This window comes from Panthera onca, chromosome C1 (genome assembly GCF_046562875.1).
Source record: "Panthera onca isolate mPanOnc1 chromosome C1, mPanOnc1 haplotype 2, whole genome shotgun sequence".
NCBI classification, from domain to species: Eukaryota; Metazoa; Chordata; class Mammalia; order Carnivora; family Felidae; genus Panthera; species Panthera onca.
In genome coordinates this window covers 32,560,421-32,580,312 of record NC_138346.1, presented here as the reverse complement: position 1 = coordinate 32,580,312, position 19,892 = coordinate 32,560,421, and the positions used below count along the sequence as shown (strand labels likewise).

Genomic DNA, 19,892 nt, shown 5'->3' with positions numbered 1-19,892 from the left:
ATATCAAGTTATAATGGTATATCAATGAAAGATTTCATCTAGGAAAGATTTCATTTACTAGATCAGATACTAAGAAATTTTTTCCTATCATAATATTTATAGTACAATCATCAAGTATTAGGATTCAATAAAACCTTTTGAATCTGCCATAAACTACAACAATAATAGCTCTTAAAAGCATTTTCATTTTAAAAGTACAACTTCATGTATAAAGTTCCAAATTCAGAAGAATCATTAAGGTTTCAATCTCACCAAAAAATAAATATAAAGGAATGTTTTAGCATTAACCTTTTATCAGTGAACCCTATTCTATATAAAATTTGTAACATGAAATTACCATTTAAATTTGCCAACTGCTATCTAATTTAAAACTATTGTCTTATCAGTTAACATGAATAAAAGTGCCATAACAATGCCAGGAAATCAGCTGCAACATTTATTTCACATGGGTTAAGATACAAAGAGGCTACATTTGAATTTATTTCAACCACAATGAATTCCAGTTTAAAAATTTACTAGATGAATACTACTGGTAGACTTCATAAGAATACTGACTGAAATTATTCTATGATCCATTTTTATGTTTATCCATGGAAAATATTTTATTTTAAAGCATTCTTTAACATTCAGGAAGTAATCATTTTTTAACAATCAGCTTCAGTTTATTTTTAAGATACTGATAAAAACTGGGTGGCAAATGTTATAGTTTCGTAATTCAAATATAGACTCCCCAGTTACTTGAACTACTTACTGTCTTCTTTGGAATAAATAAATAAATAAATAAATAATAAGAAGGCTTAAATGAAATAAATAAAGCACAGTATTTCAACAAAAGTTAGGAAAGAGAAAGGCAGGGAAAAAAAGATTTACTCTTCCAGATGTGAAAAGGTACTGTGCCTATCCTGGTTTCAGAGAGCAAGAGGGCAAAAAGATAAGCCATGGTATTGTTTCATTTTTAGATGGGCACTTTGACTACCCATGCCCCCAAGATAGAACAATACCAACCTCAGATTGATTCTTCTAACCTGGCTCAGACGTCTGGCAAAAAAGTAGGAGGCAGCATGACTGGCAAAGCGAGAGAAGGAGGGAGAGGTAATGGGAAAGCAAATCCTGCAGGCCATTGCATGGAGCTGGGGTTTAGAGTAAGATACAAAGTCTTTGGGTTTGAAAAGAGGGGTAAAACCCGACCTACCTTTAAGAGGATCACTCTGGCTTCTGTATGGATGGTATAACGTTAAGGGGAAGGTGAATATAGGAAGACTAGCTGGGAGGCTATTGCAAAAATCTACATCAAAATGATGTTGGCTTGGTGGTAGTGAGGGTCATGAGAAGTGATCAAATTCTGGATATATTCTGAAGGTAAAGGAAACAGAATTTGCTACGACTGGAATGGCGGGGTGGAAAGAAAAGTAGACTAAGACTCCAAGGATTTTGTTTGATGCACTAGAAGGACAGCAGAGCCACTGACTATGATGGAGAAGACTTTTCTCCCAGACTTTTAGTTTGGGAGAAAAGATCAGGATTTCAGTTTTAGATGAGTTAAATTTGAGCTACCAATTAGACGTCCAAATAGAGATACTGATTAGAGAAAGGATGTATGAGCCTGGAGGTCAGGGTGGAGGTGCTGGCAAAAGACACTTGTATTTCTTTGAGTCTAAGATGACTTAATGCTGGTACTTTCTTGATCTTCATCAGGAACTGTCAAAAGAAAACTTCACACAGAATATATTTGCCACCTCACTGACAGTGAGTGACAAATGCCACCTGTTTCTAAAACATGGTCTCTCAACCTCGGTACAATTTGGGGTTAGATAATTCTTTGCTGTGGTGGCTGTCCTGTGTGTTGTAGGATTTTAGCAATACCCTTGGCTTCTACCCACTACGTGCTAGTAACACTCTTTTATCGGCGACCAAAAATGTCTCCACACACTGCTGAATGTCCCCTGGGGGGGGGGGGTGGTGGTGCAAAATAGCTCCCAGTTACCACTGTTTTAGAGGGATTAAAAGGTGGGGAACAGGTGCGTCTTAGATAAATGAAATAGGGTACTAAAATGTGGAAGTTGTCAGTGCTTAAGCTCACAAGACCGGATTTGGATAGAAAAGTAGTCTGAGGACTGCACCTTGGGGTACTCCAATGTCAAGAGACAATAGACATGAGAAAGAGATTGTGAAGGAATGGTCAATGAGATGCATCCACTCCTTCCCCAAATCAAACTAAAACAAAGATAAATGTTTTTTTTTTCTGTTGCCTTTTAAAAAAATATTTATTTTGAGAGAGAGAAAGAGAGCAACTGAGCCCATGCGTGTGTGCACAGAGTATGAGCAGAACAGGGGCAGAGAGAGAGGGGGAGAGAGAATCCCAAGCAACTCCACGGTCAGCACAGAGCTGGACATGGGGGCTCAAGCTCATGAACTGTGAGATCATGACCTGAGCCAAAATCAAGAGCTGGATGCTTAACTGACTGAGCCACCCAGGTACCCCTTGTGTTGCTTTCTAAAAAAAAATTAATAACAAACTCACAAGACATGACAAAATTTTGGAAGCTAGAAAGCATTTGGCTGAGTGGTAATCAACTCATAGACCCAAGGAAAGCTGAATGTTGAGCCAGCACTGGAGAAAAGCACAGGAACAACCCAATGTACATCATGTAACCTCAAAAGTCTCCAGAAGCAACAGAAATGATTGTGGGAAGAAAAGCAGGAGGATTACTTGAAAGCATACTTAAGAAAGCAGTTAATTCCCAGATTCCTTCCTTTACTCGCCCAACAGCAGTGGTCTCAAGTTCAGACTGACAGTCACTTATAGGACCCAACAGACCATAGCTTGGCACCACGTTTACTTAGTTCTGCAGAAAGACAGAGCATGCTAGCATGAGACATGCTATCTTTAGAAGGGATTATACAGTCCCCCAGAAGCCTTTTGTGGACACACCATTGTAAAGGACAGAGATCATGTAGGTAAGTACAGAAATCACTCTGGCTTAGGGAAACTTCATATGAATCATGCTGATCCACATGAATCAGCAGTACATTTTAACAGCCAATGAGTATAGGTTCTAGGATCCCTCAAGGGATGTATTTATGTTCACTTACAAAACTGACACACTGCACACTGGGAAACAAAGGACTGTGTCTTTTCATAGGCTTCTATACTCAGTCTTCCCAGTCCATATGCACTCACTAATCAGGAGTCAGTTTGCAATAAACAATATTACCTGGAAACATTCTATATTTATTAGTCAAGTTTCTAGTTAAAAAAAAATGCCAGGAGAAGGAAAACACCCAAGATTGTTTCCCATGAAAATAAGGGCTCAGACTTGCTATTAACCCTTTTCTACTTAAAGTGATTCTCGGGGCACCTGTGTGGCTCAGTCGGTTAAGCACCTAACTCTTGATTTTGGTTCCAGTCATGATCTCATGGTTCATGGGATCAAGCCCCATGTCAGGCTCCGTGCTGACAGTGTGGAGCCTGCTTGGCATCCTCTCTCTCTCTCTCTCTCTCTCTCTCTCTCTCTCTCTCTCCCTCTCTCTGCCCTGCCCCTGATCATGTGTGCGTGAGCTCTCTCTCTCTCAAAATAAATAAACTTTAAAAAAAAAAAGTGATTCTTGAAGGGGAACTTTTGCCTTACAGGGAACATATAGCAACGTCCAGAGACATTTCTAGTTGTCACAACTGTCACAACTGAACTAGGCGTATGTACTCCTGGCACCTAGTGGATAGATGTCAGTGACGCTGCTGAATGTCCTACAATGCACAAGATAGCTCCCACAACCAAGAATTATCTAGCCCAAAATGTAAGTAGTGAACGTTGAGAAATCCTGACCTAAAGGGATTAGACAGAAGTTCACATGCTGAACACTGAGGACCACCTCACATTGCAAGCCTTCTCAAATGGGCTGTTAATGCACTGGCAGCCAAGCATATGCCCTCCATGCAGGAGAATGGAAGAATCTTCTCTGGAGACGCTCACCCACCTGAGAGAAAAGACCTAAGAATGATCCTACAGCAAAGACTGCAAAAGACAACAAAGAATTTTAAGATGATAGTAACAGAACACTAATTTTGTTTGAACCAAGAGACTTAATTAACTGGGGGAAAGTTTGGAGTTGAAATAGTGATAAACATACAAAAAAACTGTATGTTTTTAAACTTAAAGACAAGTTTTAATTCCAGGTAAGCAAAATGTAATGTCCCAGAAAGGAAATGTAATAAAAGCACATAGAGCCTGGGGCGCCTGGGTGGCTCAGTGGGTTAAGCGTCCGTCTCCTGATTTTGGCTCAGGTCATGATCTCATAGTTCCTGAGTTTGAGTCCCGCAATGGGCGGTGCGCTGACACTGCAGAGCCTGCTTGGGATTCTCTGTCTCCCCCTCTCTCTCTACCCCTTTCTCACTTGCTCCCTATCTCTCCCAAAAATTTTAGAAAGAAAGAGAGAGAGAGAGAGAGAGAGAGAGAGAGAGAAAGAAAGAAAAGAAAGAAAGAAAGAAAGAAAGAAAAGACAAGACAAGACAAGACAGGCATATAGAATTTAGCACCAAACTGCATGTATACAGTCATGATAATACGAACACTGAATAGTATCCCAACCAAAATACACTGGGAGGATAGGAAGGGAGAAGGGAGAGGAGCTGTCTAAAAAGGAACTGTCTAAATCCTAATCTTCCAGAGCAAGAAGTCAGAAGATAGCACATATAACTATAATAAATCAAGAAACAGTAATAGAAGTATAGATTTAATGATATAGATGTAAATACCCTGAGAATCAGCTAAAAGAGCAGACAGTTCTAACCTCTGAGAGAATATAGCATGTTTGTACACATGTGTAGCAGTGTTTTCTGTAACAACCCTCACAGAACTATTGGCCTCTTTAAACTCCATGCATGCAAATGTAATTAAAATATGCTTTAAAAATTGTATTTGAGTGTAGGGACAATTTGATACATGGGTTTGGGATTTTAGTAAGCCTCAACTGGTTTTCTTAATTTGAAGAACAGACTAGATCCATAAAAAAGTGCACTAAAACAAGTTCCAGATTTGTTAAACCACTTTTCTACTCATCCAGGCAAGGCAAAAGAACAGGCTGGATAGAGAAGGCTTCAACTCTTTCCCTGCTTTACTCCTGGTTTACTCACCAAACTTTATACTGAAGTCTTACATTAAACATAATACTACTGAACACAGGTATCCTTGCCTATGAATGCCACAAGGTCCCATTTGAAGAGTTTGCTGGGAGAGGATTTTTCATTTTTCATTTTATTGTATGAATTTATATAATGAGTATATTTTTACAGATGAAACACAAAGATACTTAATGATTAGTTCATAACCTGACCACATACATCTTGACCCAACTCAAAATCACCTGATTAGAAGGAAGGAATATCAATATATAAAACACAGAATAACCAAGAAAGCAGAGCCCTAATAAAATATTGCTCATATTCCAAAGGGTAAATCTAAAAGACATAAATGATACATACTGTGGAGCTGGTGCTAAATATAATCCCCAAATACCGTAAGACAGAAATCAATTTTTAAGTTCTCTATATAATATACATACCACTTAAATGAGCTTCATTTTAAATAAGTCAAAGTTTATTTTTTAGATTGATATAACGTACGTATTCTTTACAAGCAACAAAACTCGAGTTTATCTCTAAACCACCACGATCCATGCTTCTTTTATGCCGCACTGTGCCCAGAACAAGCTAGGTACATTAATGGGTACAAGGAGCTACTGATAGAAATTAATCTAATGAATTAAATCAATGGGGGGAAAATCAATAATGTTGAGTAATAGGTGTAAATTTTAAATTTCTCTGTGATTCTTTAAATCATGTTTGCCAAGATTTTACCTTAGTATTGACTATTCACAAATAGATTATTTTACTCTGTGGTAGAGAGCATTGTAAACAAAAACCAAATGGAAGGCTGGCTTTATTTTGCCCACACTGATTTTCTTCTTTCTTGCTGTTTACCCTGTAATAATATTGCCTTCTTCTTGACAAAAATATTCAATAAAGAATTTACCTACACTAAACTCAGCTTTTGCTAAACTCATTTTAACATATATCCATTTCTTACTCTTGCCCCAACACATCCAAAAAACTTTGCCTTTTAAAAATCCATTCACATATATTATCCCTTTTGATTCTCTGAACCACCAGATGAGGAGTACACCCTGTGCTATTAGCTCCATTTTACTTATGAGAAATTGATGTCCACAGAGGCTGAATAACTCATTTAAGGTCCTAATGGTAGTGAGTGGCAAAGATAACACTTGGAACCAAGTTTTCTGATTCCAAGTCCAGTGGCTTTTTTCACTACAGTACACTTACTCTTTGATAACAAAATAGAATATTGGAGGACTACAGTGGTGATAGGTATCTTTTTCGTAAGTTGTTTTATAATAAACATACATTAAAAGCAACTATTATCAGCTTAACAACTATAACAGCTTTGCAAAATGTCATCAAATATAAATCACATTTCAAGTTTTTAAATCATGTGAAACAAATGATATTAATTCAAGGGCTTCAAACAGCCTAAGAATAAAATGAAGAAACTCCCTTAATTATTGTGACACTGCTGTATCTGGTAATATATTCCTTCTGTAGTCTGATTTGAAAACTTAGCTTAGAGGGATCCTTGACAAATTTTAAATGTAGAAAAAAAAAGATAGTTAATTAAAACTACGTTTAAAAAAATGTAATTTCCTCCTTTTTTTTAGTACTAAAATACCAGGAAAAAAAGTTCCATCTACTTACCTCAGTAATTGGCTGCCCCTGATGTGTCAAATCCAGTTCTTGAGGGCGTGTTACTTTATCAATATCCAATGAGTCCATGCTGGACGTTGCAGAGGTGATGCTAGAACGAGAGGAGTTACTAATAGAGCGCACTTCAGCATCGCTCACTGTGCCGGCTGATGCTGTTCTTCTGTGCTGATTAGTTACTGAGGGCTTAGTGTCTTCTAGTACAGATTGCTGAGCAGCCTCATCCATGCTCAAGGAAGCCTGCTCTAATTGTGCAGTGATGTCATCCAGGGAGTAGTTGGCATGTGACACTTTAGTTACTCTGTTAGACGAGGACGACAATCCTTTCAAAGTGCCATGTTTTGATGCATGTCGGCTAGCAGGTAATTTCTGAGTAGCTTTTGTTTCTGTGATTTGACGCTTACTATTTCCTGCACCAATACTGCTTAGCTCCTGCTCTATTGAGCAAAGATCGGCCATCAGGGCATCCAGATCCACAGTTTCTCCCTGATTCAGAGCTTCTGCAATAAACAATATACATGATGTGTCCAGATCACACTGAATGAGAATTTATACATTCTATTATAAATCTGCTAATGAATGCAGGGGAAGAAGCAAAGAAATGTATCCTATTGGGCCTAAAGCCTACCAAATATATATTTCTAAGAGTTTTTTGTTTTAAATTCACAGAGAAATTTTTAGAAGCAAATAGTCCATCTTTTAAGATTTATAGTAATCAGCAGAGAATAAAATTATGAGTTGAAAGATAAAAATAATGCAAAAATCATATACTGTCCCATGGTTTTAACCACATCCCCCATCCAACTTTTTACCGTAGGCTATATGCTATTAATATGATCAGTGCCTTGGTAGAGCTGTTAATACCTGAAGAGTTGAGAGCATAGAAGGAAAAATCCAAGGCCTAAAAAAATTGCAGATTACGATGTCAATTCCAAATACTATAAAGTTGATTAGGCAAGATACATTAAATAAAGGCCAGAGGAGCTGATTTAAAAATTAACAGGTAATTTCACTGGACTTTATTTCAATGAAAATACAACAATGCAATTAAGTTGGTCATAGGGTTCCAACTTGAGTATGTACCTGGTCAAATTATTAATCACTAGAAAACTATTTTAGTTATGTTCCAGTTCAGTTTGTTCTGTGATCATTTCAATTAGTAATAAAATGCACAAACCAAGAAATATACGAACTTACTGAAGTTATGCATGTAGTTTTTACATTGAGCTATTCAGAACTGTAACTGCATTGCTTCCACATTATATAATTTAGTATGCTATTTTACATTTTATTTCCAATTACATCTTACCATTCAAGTTGTATATGGAGAAGCGATAAGAAAAATTGGCCATATTTGTTTCCTGACGAAGAGGAGATCTTTTTACTGGTTCCATGGGCTTGTCAGAATCTAAGCTCTTTAAAAAAGAAAGTTTAATAAGTTGTATTATTTTCAGGCTTCAATTATAAAAAAGATAAGTAAAGTTTGATTAGGTGAACTTTCATAGAATAGTTAATAAAACCAAAATCCTTCTAGTCCTAAGGAAAAGTATAATTGTTTTTCATATTATTTTGGCTATAATTTTTTTTTCAATTGTTAGATACATGCTTACTTTAAGGCATTTAAGACCATCCTAGTTCAGAGTGAGTATCATTCCGAATACCTCAAGTGATGAACTCATTTTATATAAATTCATTATAATCTGAGTGTATGAATATGGACATGGAAAGATAAGAAATAGAAAGGAACAATGCAGGGAATTCTGTTATCTCTTTCCTCAAAGGGATTTGTTTTTGGTCCAGCATAGTCTCATTCTTGGCATGAAGTACCCTGAAGATAAGGCAAAATTCTGGACTCAAAATGAGCGAAATCCAAGATCATTTTTTTTTCTTTGTATTTATTTTTATTAAAAACTTGTTTTTTTTAGTTTTAATTCTAGTTAATATACACTGTTATATTAGTTTCAGGTGTACAATATAGTGATTCCACAATACTATACATTACTCAGTGCTCATTATACCAATCCCCTCCCCTTTGGTAACCATCAATTTGTTCTCTATAGTTTAGAATCTATACTTTGGTTTGTCTCTTTTTTTCTTTGGCCTTCTTTAGTGATATACTTGGATTCCTTTTTCTTTATTGTTTGCATATGTATTACTGGTTTTTTATTTATGGTTACCATTAGGTTTGTATATAACATTTTCTGTATATAGCAGTCTACATGAAGTTGATGGTCACCTAAGTTTGAACCCATTCTTTTTTTTTTTTTAATTTTTTAATTTTTTTTTAATGTTTATTTATTTTTGACAGAGAGAGCGAGCATGAGGGGGGAGGGGCAGAGAGAGAGGGAGACACAAAATCTGAAGCAAGCTCCAGGCTCTGAGCTGTCAGCACAGAGCCCGATGCGGGGCTCGAACTCACAGACTGCGAGATCATGACCTGAGCCGAAGTCGGACGCTCAACTGACTGAGCCACCCAGGCGCCCCTGAACCTATTCTTTACTCCTCTCCCCCTCATGTTTTAGGTATATGGTGTCATACTTTACATCCTTTTATTTTGTGAATCTCTTGACTTATTTTTATAAAAATACTTATTTTACTGCTTTTGTGCTTCCTACTTTTCTCACTCCTAACTTTTGGTCTTTCCACTCAGAGTCCCCTTTAACATTTCTTGTAGAGCTGGATTAATGGTCATGAATTCCTTTAATTTTTGCTTGTCTGGGGAACTCCATATCTCTCTAATCTGGATGATAGCCTTGCTGGATAGAGTATTCTTGGTTGCAGGTCTTTTCCTTTCAGAACTTTGAATATATCATTCCATTCCCTTCTCACCTGCAAAGTTTCTGCTAAAAAGTCAGCTGATAGCTTTATGGGATTTCCCTCATACATAACTGTTTTTTCTTGCTGCTTTTAAAATTCTCTTTATCACTACTTTTTGCTGTTTTAATTACTATGTGTCTTGGTGTGGACCTCCTTGGGTTGGTTTTGTTGGGGGTCCTCTGTACCTCCTAGATTTGGATTTGTTTCCTACCCTAGATCTGGGAAGTTTTCAGCTATTATTTCTCCAAATAAGTTTTCTGCCCCCTATTCTCTTTTTCTGGGATCCCTATAATGCAAATGTTGTTATGACTTCTTAGTGTCACTGAGTTCCCTAAGTCTATTTTCAATCTGTATTATTATTTTTTTCTCTCTCCTGTTCTGCATGACTGCTTTCCATTATCTTGTCCTCCAGACTGCTAATCTGTTCTTCTGCTTCTAGTCTATTATTAATTCCATCTAGTGTATTTTTTTTTAATTTGAGAGTGTGTGTGTGTGCGCGCGCGCGCATATGAGTGGGGGAGGGACAGAGGGAGAAAGAATCTTAAGCAGGTTCCACACTCAGCCTGACGTGGGGCTTGATCTCATGACCATGAGATCGAGCTGAATTGAAATTAAGAGTAGGACACTTAACTGACTGAGCCACTCAGGTGCACCATCTACTGTGTTTTTAATTTTTCTATCTTGCTGAAGATCTCATTGAGGTCCTCCATTGTTTTCTCAAGTCTAGTGAGCTGTCTCTATAACCATTACTTTAAATTCTCTATCAGACATATTATTTATCTCCATTTTGTTTAGCTCTCTGGCTGTGATTCTGTCCTGTTCTTTCATTTGAGACATATTCCTGTTTCCTCATTTTGTCTAACTCTCTGTGTCTGTTTCTACGTGTTAGGAAATTCAGCTATGTCTCCTGCTCTTGAAAGTATTGGTCTTACAGAGAAGAGGTTTTGTAGTGCTATCGTGGCTCACCTGCTTTTGCCTTCAGCCTAGTCATCTGCAATGGTTCTCTTTGCCTATTGTGGGTAGGGTTTGGTCCCTGGGTCATTAGTGGGCCATTATGGGGTCACCTTGGGCTGGACTTGAGTGAGACCAGGTGTTTGTTAGAGCTGTAATCACACCAAACTGCAGGGTTCTCTCCCTGTTATCCCCTGAAAAATTTTCACTGCTGGGCGGGACCTGCAGTCAGACTAGGCATCTGCCCCCAGTCCACTGCTGGGCCACTGCTGGGCCAAGTCCCAGGGCAGGAGTCACTTTGGAGTGGCACCAATCCCTGTTGGAGTTGCTTTCACCCTGCTAGGCTTGTGGTACCACTTTGGATGGGCTCTGGCCAAAAGCATTATTAGAGAGGGCAGGACCACAGGAGAACACAGGGCAGGGTGGTCAGTATTAGCAAGATTTGGGCTTGTCTGCTCTGGCAGGGGACCTAACGCCACTGGAACAGACAGACCAGGTTGGAGGGAAGCAGGTCCACAGAAGTGTGGGGTGGAATGTGTGGTGTTAACAAGGTTTGCATAGGTCTGCTATGGGAAGAGACCCGGAGCTGAGGCATGGATAGAGGGTGCATGTCTGTAGAATGCTGGAGCAGGGCACACTGTTAGCAAGTTAGGTAATGAGGGTTAGCTCTGATCTGGTTTCTACAGGTGTCTGTGGGCTTAGGCTAGGAGGGTGGTTTGGGAAATGGTGCCAGCTGGCTCCTTTACTCCTGGAGAAGTCCCCAATGATCCTTGCCCCTCCAGCACACACTCTGAGATTAATAAACAAATCCTCCTCTCCTTTACCCCAAGTGTTTTTCAAACTGTTGCTTCTATGCTCTATCTCAGTGGGGCTGTTTGTTGTGCTGCCTCTTCATGGGCAATTTCCTCTAGCCCTTCTGGGTCTCCCAGAGCCAAGCCCCCTGATTTTAAAGTTCTAAGTGTTAAGCTCCACTGATTATAAGAAGGGACATTCAGCCCCTCTGGTTTTCGAAGCCAAATGTATGAGGATATGTCTTCCTCATGCAGGGTCCCTCATGTGAGCATCTGCTTCTCTCCCCTCTCCACACCCAGGATGCCCCTCCCTCATGTCTCTGCCCTTCCTTCTCTCTTGGATGTGGCTTCTTCACTACATTTAGCTACGGAGAGTTTGTTCTGCCAGTCTTTAGGTCATTTTCTGGGTCATTTACACTGATGTGGGTGTCACCTAGTTGTATCTATCAGACCAAGTGAGCTTAGGATCTTCCTACTCCACCATCTTCCCCAGAAGTTCTAAGACCTAAGATCTCAACAGAGAGTGGCTACAACTTCAAACAACGACGGAATATCCTTTTTCTTCTCAAACTCTATTAAGAGGAGGACAAAATGTAATCCAGCTGTGATACTGCCTATAAGTCTAGAATTACACTGTACTTAAGGACAGTGTCTTGTAAGTTATCTTGCTAACTCTTTAAATGACACTTTTCCTCTCTAACCTTTCTACAATAAAGAATATAAGATGTTTACAACAGAGAAATTCAGGGGAAAGGTCAGTAGTTGGTGTCTATTTAAATAAATTTGCAAATATTAGGAATAGTCTTTTAAAACTTTAATTTCTATTTAAAATCAAATAGATTTCAAATACAAAAAGAATGCTGGATAGTCTTTTTGTAGAATCATGGAATTAGATTAGAATGGCGCCTTCTTTATTCACTTGTCTCAAGATAAAAGGAATCCATTCAGATAGTGTCCAACCAGTTTTTAAAGCTATCATATGAAGGATTTCTATAACCATTCACTGCCTTATTTCAAAGTTTCACAAAACTGTCAGGAAATTCTTTCAACCTCAAACCCAGTTCTTCTGCAATTTAAGTCCTAATGCTTCTCTCAGTGGAAATGAAAAGTAATAGGTAGATAATATTTTCTGTAAAAGAATTTGAATATAATTGAGGACATATTAAGAGTCCATCTATTTACCAGTTCAAATAAACAGATACTTGTTATAATTATCTGCTGTGCCCACAGTGCTGGGGGAACAAGGGAAATACTAAGAAATACTCCTTGACACCAAGAAATTGGTAGCCAAGTAGTATGGTTTTTAACTCTTTTGGGTGTTTGGGCAGGGTGGGGGGAAGTATCATGAGAATTTTGTAAAAGCTATGTATGACCCTTCTTCCAAGAAAAGGCAAATACACAAAAATTTTTACAAATGATTTTAGAGGATTCACCAACCACTTAGAAGTTAAACTCAATTTAATATAAAGTTGAAAATCCCATTAACATAGTATGTATGATACAGGTGCACAGATGACACTTTGTAGTAAATTAAAATAATGAAACAAAAACTTGAGGTTTAAGCCGCTAATAAAGTACATAAACCATTTTTTGAAAATTTCTAAAGGTTGAAAAGCAACTTGTTAGCAGTAAGCCACAGCATGCAATGGTTTTAATTTTGTCTCTAAAGACACATTTATACAATAAAAAACCAAAAACAACAAGAACAAAAAACAAAAAAAAAACAACGGGGTGCCCAGTAGCTCAGTCAGTTAAGCATTTGACTTCCACTCAGGTCATGATCTCATGGTCCATGAGTTCGCGCCCTGCGTCAGGCTCTGTGCTGACAACTCAGAGCCTGGAGCCTGCTTCGAATTCTGTGTCCCTCTCTCGCTGCCCCTCCCTCGTTCACACTCTGTTTCTCTCAAAAATAAATAAACATTAAAAAAAAATTTATAAAACAAAACAGTCACAGCATTGGGTTAGGAGCCAACTTTTTTGGTGAGTGGCTCTTTACATTATATGGCAAGAAATTTAAAACACTGGGAAGAATACAAGTACCAAACCAGTAGAAATGCCATTTGCAGTGAAATAGCATGGAGTTACTATTCCACCTTTAAAAAAAAATGTTTTACTACCTATTTTTGAGAGAGAACGGGGTGAGGGGCAGAGAGAGAGGAGGAAAGGATCCCAAGCAGGCTTCGTGCTGTCAGCACAGAGCCCAATGTGGGTCTTAAACTTACCAACTGTGAGATCATGACCTGAGCTGAAACCAAGAGTTGGATGCTTAACCAAATGAGCTACCCAGGCACCCCACTATTCCACCTTTTTTAAACCCAAGATCCAATAAAACAAGATGAAAAAGCTTTGCCACTATTTTAAAATGCAGCCAGGAATGAAGTTTTGTCAGTATTCTAGAATTATGTAATAGAAAATACTTGCATATGAAGACATTACTTATGTTGTAAAATATATTCATATTTACTAAGTTATGTAATAAGATTTGCTAAAATTTAGACTTTTAGATTTTAGGTTTTAAAACTTTTTTAGCTAGCAATCTCAATTTACAAAAGAGATTTTAAGTAATCCCTCTAGATGAACAGAACTTCTGCAACAAGTATTTTTTTGTTTTTAGACTTCTTAAAATAACCACAGAAGATAACACTGTGTTCTAGAGTTAACATTCATTGACTTTTGAATGTTTTGTACATTTTCCCTTTGTACCAGTATTTAAAAATGAAACCTATATCCATATCCTTATGTCCACACAGTAAACTTTTAGCACACAGTGATGACTAAAATCATCGAATAATTTTTCAAGTATTATTTCTAACCTGAGTGAGTTTGTCTAGCTCCCCTAGCCAGGCTCCAAACATTTTGTCCAGGTCCTGATCTTCCTTATCACTGTCTTCTTCAGCACCATGGTCAATTTCTTCATCTGATAGCTGCTCCATCTGAAATACAGATATTTGGGTAGAAAGAAGAGTAACAGGCTGAACTTGAAAAATTATGCAGTATCTCTTGTGATATATATCGCAACTTTCTGGAGTTAAATCTTCAAAACTAGAGATCACATTACACAAAGGAACTAGAAATCATTAATGGAGACAGGACTGACAAGTGAATAGGAATGAGCACTTAAGTCTCAAATTTTTAGGAAATTGTGAAAAAGCAAAATGTATCAGATTATGACCAGAATCACAAGTTAACAGTAATTCTAAAATTGCAGAGCCCTCCCATTAATCAGAGGATTTTATGGTAGTACAGTTTTCTCCACTAACTGATCCTATAACACTCCAAACACCACAGAGAAACAATTTCAGAAGACTTCAATCCAGCAAGTTATTATCTCACTTATTCTGTAAAAATCTGTTTAGATGCAAATAAGTATGTATCCTGCAAAACTTCAGTCCAAAAATCACTTCAGAGAAAAGACAAAACAAAATATTTTATCTAGGTTAGTTTGTTGAATTAGTTCCTCCTCCTATATTCTTTCTATCTTATTTTCTCATTAGTTACTACAAGATTGAAGGAACCAGATTGAAATTTAAAAAACTTTAGAAAACTGGAATTGAAAACTTTAAATTCTTATACAAAGTTTCCTATATGTATGATTTTTCAAGTGTACTTTCATGAAAGAAGAGATATTTTCCTTCTCATTAATCATAGGATATCTGACATGGAACCTACACATTGTTTTGAGGAGGCAAAAAAGATTACACAAAACAAAGATCAATTACTGACCAGATACTTAAAGTTCTTAAAGTAATATTAATCTGATTATTATATTTCAATATAAAGGCTCTGAAAAATCTTTTAAACTTTCAGTACAGTTAACATACAGTGTTATATTTGTTTCAGGTGTACAACAGAGTGATTCAACAATTCCATATATTACCCAGTGCTCATCACAAGTACACTCCTTAATCCCCATTACCCATTTCACCCATCTCCCCACCTACCTCCCCATTCTGGTAACTTTCATTTTGTTCTCTACAGTTAACAGTCTGTTTCTTGGCTTGGCTCTCTCTCAGACATCTTTAGTAAAGATTACCTTTGCTTAAACCAACATATTCCAAATTAATTTGACCCCAAGTCCTTCACCTTCAACTTGGAGTAATACCTACTAACTTTCCCAGGGACACAATGAATATCATCATTTTATATTCCATACTCTTGACTCACATTTCTGAAACACTAATTTTGTCCCACTAATTATTAATTATTAATCAATTAATAATTATATATTATATTAATAATATATTAATAATATATAAATATCATTATTAATATTAATTAAATTAATTGAATTAATTAATAATATTATTAATTAAATTAATTTATATTAATTAATTAAAGTTAATATTAATATTAACTTGTGATATATAATATATTAATATTACATATAATATATTAATAATTATTAATAATTATTGTTCCACTAATAATTGCCAGTGGATCTAGGCAATATTTGGAATACTGCCTGTCAATTGGTTTAAACAATTCCTCAGAGATTAAAGATATCCTAATCTCAAATAAGAATTTGTACACATTATACTTCCAAAGCAACAATCAACAAAATTGTGATCCTTAAAATGTGGTTGTATGCTATGTGAGGAATTTCATTGTCTAATGAAGTATCATGAAACTAAATTTTAAACCTTATTTTACTAGATAAAATTTTGCAGAGTCAAATAATGCTGCAAAATCAAATTGAACTTAGTTCTAAGGATGTGGAAAATCAGATCATATCCCATTTAATCACTTAAGGAAAATAATTTTCTTAAGCTTAATACTACAAAGGATCATAGCTTAGCAATATCTCTAATGTAAACTGATTAACTCTCATTTCTTAATTTCACTACCTTAAACATGTATAAATCAGGACATTCTTTTTTTCTTAAGTTTATTTATTTTGAAAGAGAGAGAGAGAGAGAGAGAGCAAGAGCGAGAGAGAATTCCAAGTAGGCTCTGCGTTGTCAGCACAGAGATCGAGGTGGGGCTTGAACTCATGATCCATGAGATCAAGACCTGAGCAGAGATCAAGAGTCAGATGCTTAAAGGACTGAGCCACCCTGGCGCCCTGCACCCCCCCACCCCCCCACCAGGGCTTTCTGTCTTGACAAATGGAAAATACATCCACTAATTCCCCAATTCATACATTTGAGTCTTAAAGAAATTTGGTTTTTATAATTCACTTGTGTTAATAGTTCAAGGATTTTTATTCATTAATGAATTACAGATCTATCTCAACAGAAACCTGATATCATACTTAATCACTAAATATACCCAGAAAGACATAAAATGTTTGTACAAAGAAAAACCTGACGAGGTAATTTAATTACTCAAATAACAGTTGCTAGCTTGAGAACATCTAGGGGTAGTAATATCCAGTCTTCATAATGAAGATCAAAAAGCAACAAAACTGGAATTTAAAAGTCAACTTCCTCTTCCTTCCTAATCTTAAAATTAAATACACTGGAATAACCCAGAAGCTAAAATATTCTAGCAGGAATTCTGCTTTGAGATAATGATTATGCCTGCACTTCCCTTCTGAGCACACACTGTAATTGCCCATAAGGAAAATGCTATACTGGAAAAAAATAGGAATATAATTTTGCATATAATTTTGTAGAGCATATGTGAAATAGTTCAAAATGAATATAAGTATTTTAAATTATCACAGAACTAAACAGAACTATAGCCTCCACATCAAAGACTAGTGTGTTAATTTTGAGTTTTTTCCTATTAGTCAAACTCAATAATTATTCAGATTTATTAAATCTCTTTAAATATTTTCATTAATAGTTTTATCTGGATTACTACAGATTAAAGTAGAGGAAAATATGGCTAGGGAGCAATATGGAAATTATGAAGCAACTATTTGACTTTTACTATTTATGTAACTTTTGCCAATTTTTTCCATTCTTGAATTTCTGTCACTACATGGGTTATTCTATAAAAATTAACTTAAGACACTTATCCAGAGACTTTTCCAAAAAAAATTTAGGTCCTAAAATATTTCTTAACATATCTACACCCTAAAATACCATTCTCCATTCTCTAGAAGCTGAAGTTGATCTTTATTCTCCTACACCCAGAAATGGCATCATTTCTAATTATTACACACACCAAATAGCACCCCCCCCCCAAAGTTCTCTTGGCTGTACTGTTAAAGTCAGCAAATCTGGTACAGAAATTCATTCCTTATTACATATTGATACCTGTCTCCAATTAGATCACAATTCTAAATCTGAATTTTCCCAACATAATGCCCCTACTGGAAATAACATCAGAAAATGCAAATAAAATAATACAACAGTCAACTGTCCCTCCAAAGACGAAAAAATTAAGGAAAAGAAAATAGAATTTATGATTCTTGTTTTTAAATTATAATGCATACTAGAACAAATACTATTAAGTTATCTTATGACTATTAGATTAGGTACTTTGGGGGTGAGGGGAATATTCACTTTAATTCCCTGCTCCATTACATCTGAGGGAAATTATGTTCTGAAAAAATAAATGTACCCTAACACAAACGAAAAGGTTTATTCCCCAAAGGGCAGACTTGCTGAATATAAAATAAAATCCATAGTCACTGGCAGATCAAGAAAACCCGGAGTAATCCTGGACTTCAGGGACCTCTGTGACCTCTCTTCCCACTCTACCCTCCAACCACACAGTCCTGCCTGCTATTCCTTGGAGCAGGAAGTGGGGGGAGGGTGTAGATTCTGTTTTGAAGATAGATTGAGAGATGTCTAGTAAATACCGAACTGGAAAAAGTGAGGAAGGGTTAGGAGTCAGGTAATGAGAAGGTTTAGTTGCCTGATTATTTCAAGATCATACGTTTATTAGAGAATAATCACAGATTGCAGGTAATAATGATTGAACTAATATTTTAAGCTAACTTACATTTATTTTTTTCATGTAGTAAAAACAAAAATAATGGGGGAATGATCCACTGTTGCTTATATGCAGGTTGGGTTTCATTTTACAGATAACAGTCAATAATTGTGCTTCAATTATTACAGGTTAAAACTTACATATAGCAAGCTCTACTACACACAACAAAACAATTCATTTAGTATTCCTTAGTAAGAAACAATATTATTTCCACTAAATTTTCTATGAAGTTAATTATTTAAACATATTTTCCCTGTTAGATTTCCTCTTGGGAGATATTTTGGTTTACTATTCAATTTTCTCACTGTGAGATAGAATGGTGATCTTTATCAAGAAGGCTGGGCTTAGAGTAGGATTTAAGAATTTGAATAAATATATTCCAGGTAGGACAAATTATAAAGAGCAAAGGAGAAAGCCTGTGTTTATAAAACTGTCATGACAATGACTCAAATAAAACAAGAGTTTGAAAAAGTGAGTTTTAAGAGGACTAAGGTCATATATATGACTTTGAAAGCCAAGTCTATTTTTCCCCCAGAAGGCAACCGTATTTTCAAACACAGAAGCAAAGGGGTAGGGGGAGAAATGGTATTTTACTCAGAAATGGTATTTTAACTGTGTAAAAGTTATTAGGAAGGGGCTAATATTTAGAGGACTACTGTGAATATTATGTAGAGATAATTACACAAATGGAAATTGAAGTCCAAGTCATATGTTTAGAGAGTGGCAAGAAAAATACATGGTATTAAACAAAGGTGCCTTATTTATTACTGAAACTTTTGTCCCTTTAACAATTCAAAAATAATTGTTTTTTTGTTAAAAAAAAAATATATATACATACGTATGTATGTATATATGTACTTAAAACCACATGAAAACTCCCAGAATGCAGCAGTACAAAGCTGCCACTACAGCATTTCTCCAGGTCTAACATGCTCAATGTTCCAAAGAGGCAAGAGAAGCTTTGATTTAATTTAATATTTGCTGTACACCTGCTGTGTGCTAGACACTGGGGGAAGAGAGATGGACATGATAGCCTCTGTCTTTAAGGAATGTATAATCTAGTAGGGGGCAGACAAGGAAACCAACAATGATAAAACACTGTGTTAAGTACTACAACAGGGGTATGTTATGTGACTATAGTTTAATTTAGTTTGAGGAGACTGGAAAGGGATGACGCTTCAGTCCAGACCTGAAGAATGAATGTGCAAGGCAGAGAAGGGGAAGAGTGTTTTAGACAGAGGGACCACGATGTGCAAGGGCATAAAGTTGTGACAAAGTAAGACATGTTGAGAATTCTAAGTGACTTAACATTTTTGGAGCATAAGATATGTGGTGCAGACCCACGGAAAATGGGGCTGGAAAGGAATTATCGGCAAAATTATAAGCCATACCAGAGTGTGGACTTGATGCTGATTGGCAATCTATTTCCAGTTGTCTCCTGATGACCTACATTAAAATTATCTGGGGTGCTTCTTGTAAAGTCCGTTTTAAGATGGTCTGTCTAATGTCTACTGAATACTAATTTCCAGGGTCCTAAGACATTTTGAACAAGTCATCCCACATATTCTTTATGCCTACTAAAGTCTGACAACTGCACAGTGTGTTGTGTTATAATTATAACTGGGTGGATTTGCAAGACAAAAGTGATGCAGTTTCACACAATCACAATTTGGTTA

The 19,892-nt window shown here is 36.4% G+C and overlaps 1 protein-coding gene across 9 annotated transcripts in view; it reads right to left on the bottom strand.

The window, feature by feature from the left end:
- RAPH1 (Ras association (RalGDS/AF-6) and pleckstrin homology domains 1) overlaps positions 1-19,892 on the bottom strand; it is a 155,401-nt gene that overhangs the window by 103,905 nt on the left and 31,604 nt on the right. For all 9 annotated transcript variants that reach the window (XM_078450964.2, XM_078450963.2, XM_078450965.2 and 6 more), the window contains exons 2-4: positions 14,145-14,264; positions 8,082-8,187; positions 6,767-7,272 (exon numbers count right to left, since the gene is read on the bottom strand). In XM_078450964.2, the coding sequence (XP_078307090.2) occupies positions 6,767-7,272; positions 8,082-8,187; positions 14,145-14,264 (732 nt within the window). The remainder of the gene's footprint in view (positions 1-6,766; positions 7,273-8,081; positions 8,188-14,144; positions 14,265-19,892) is intronic.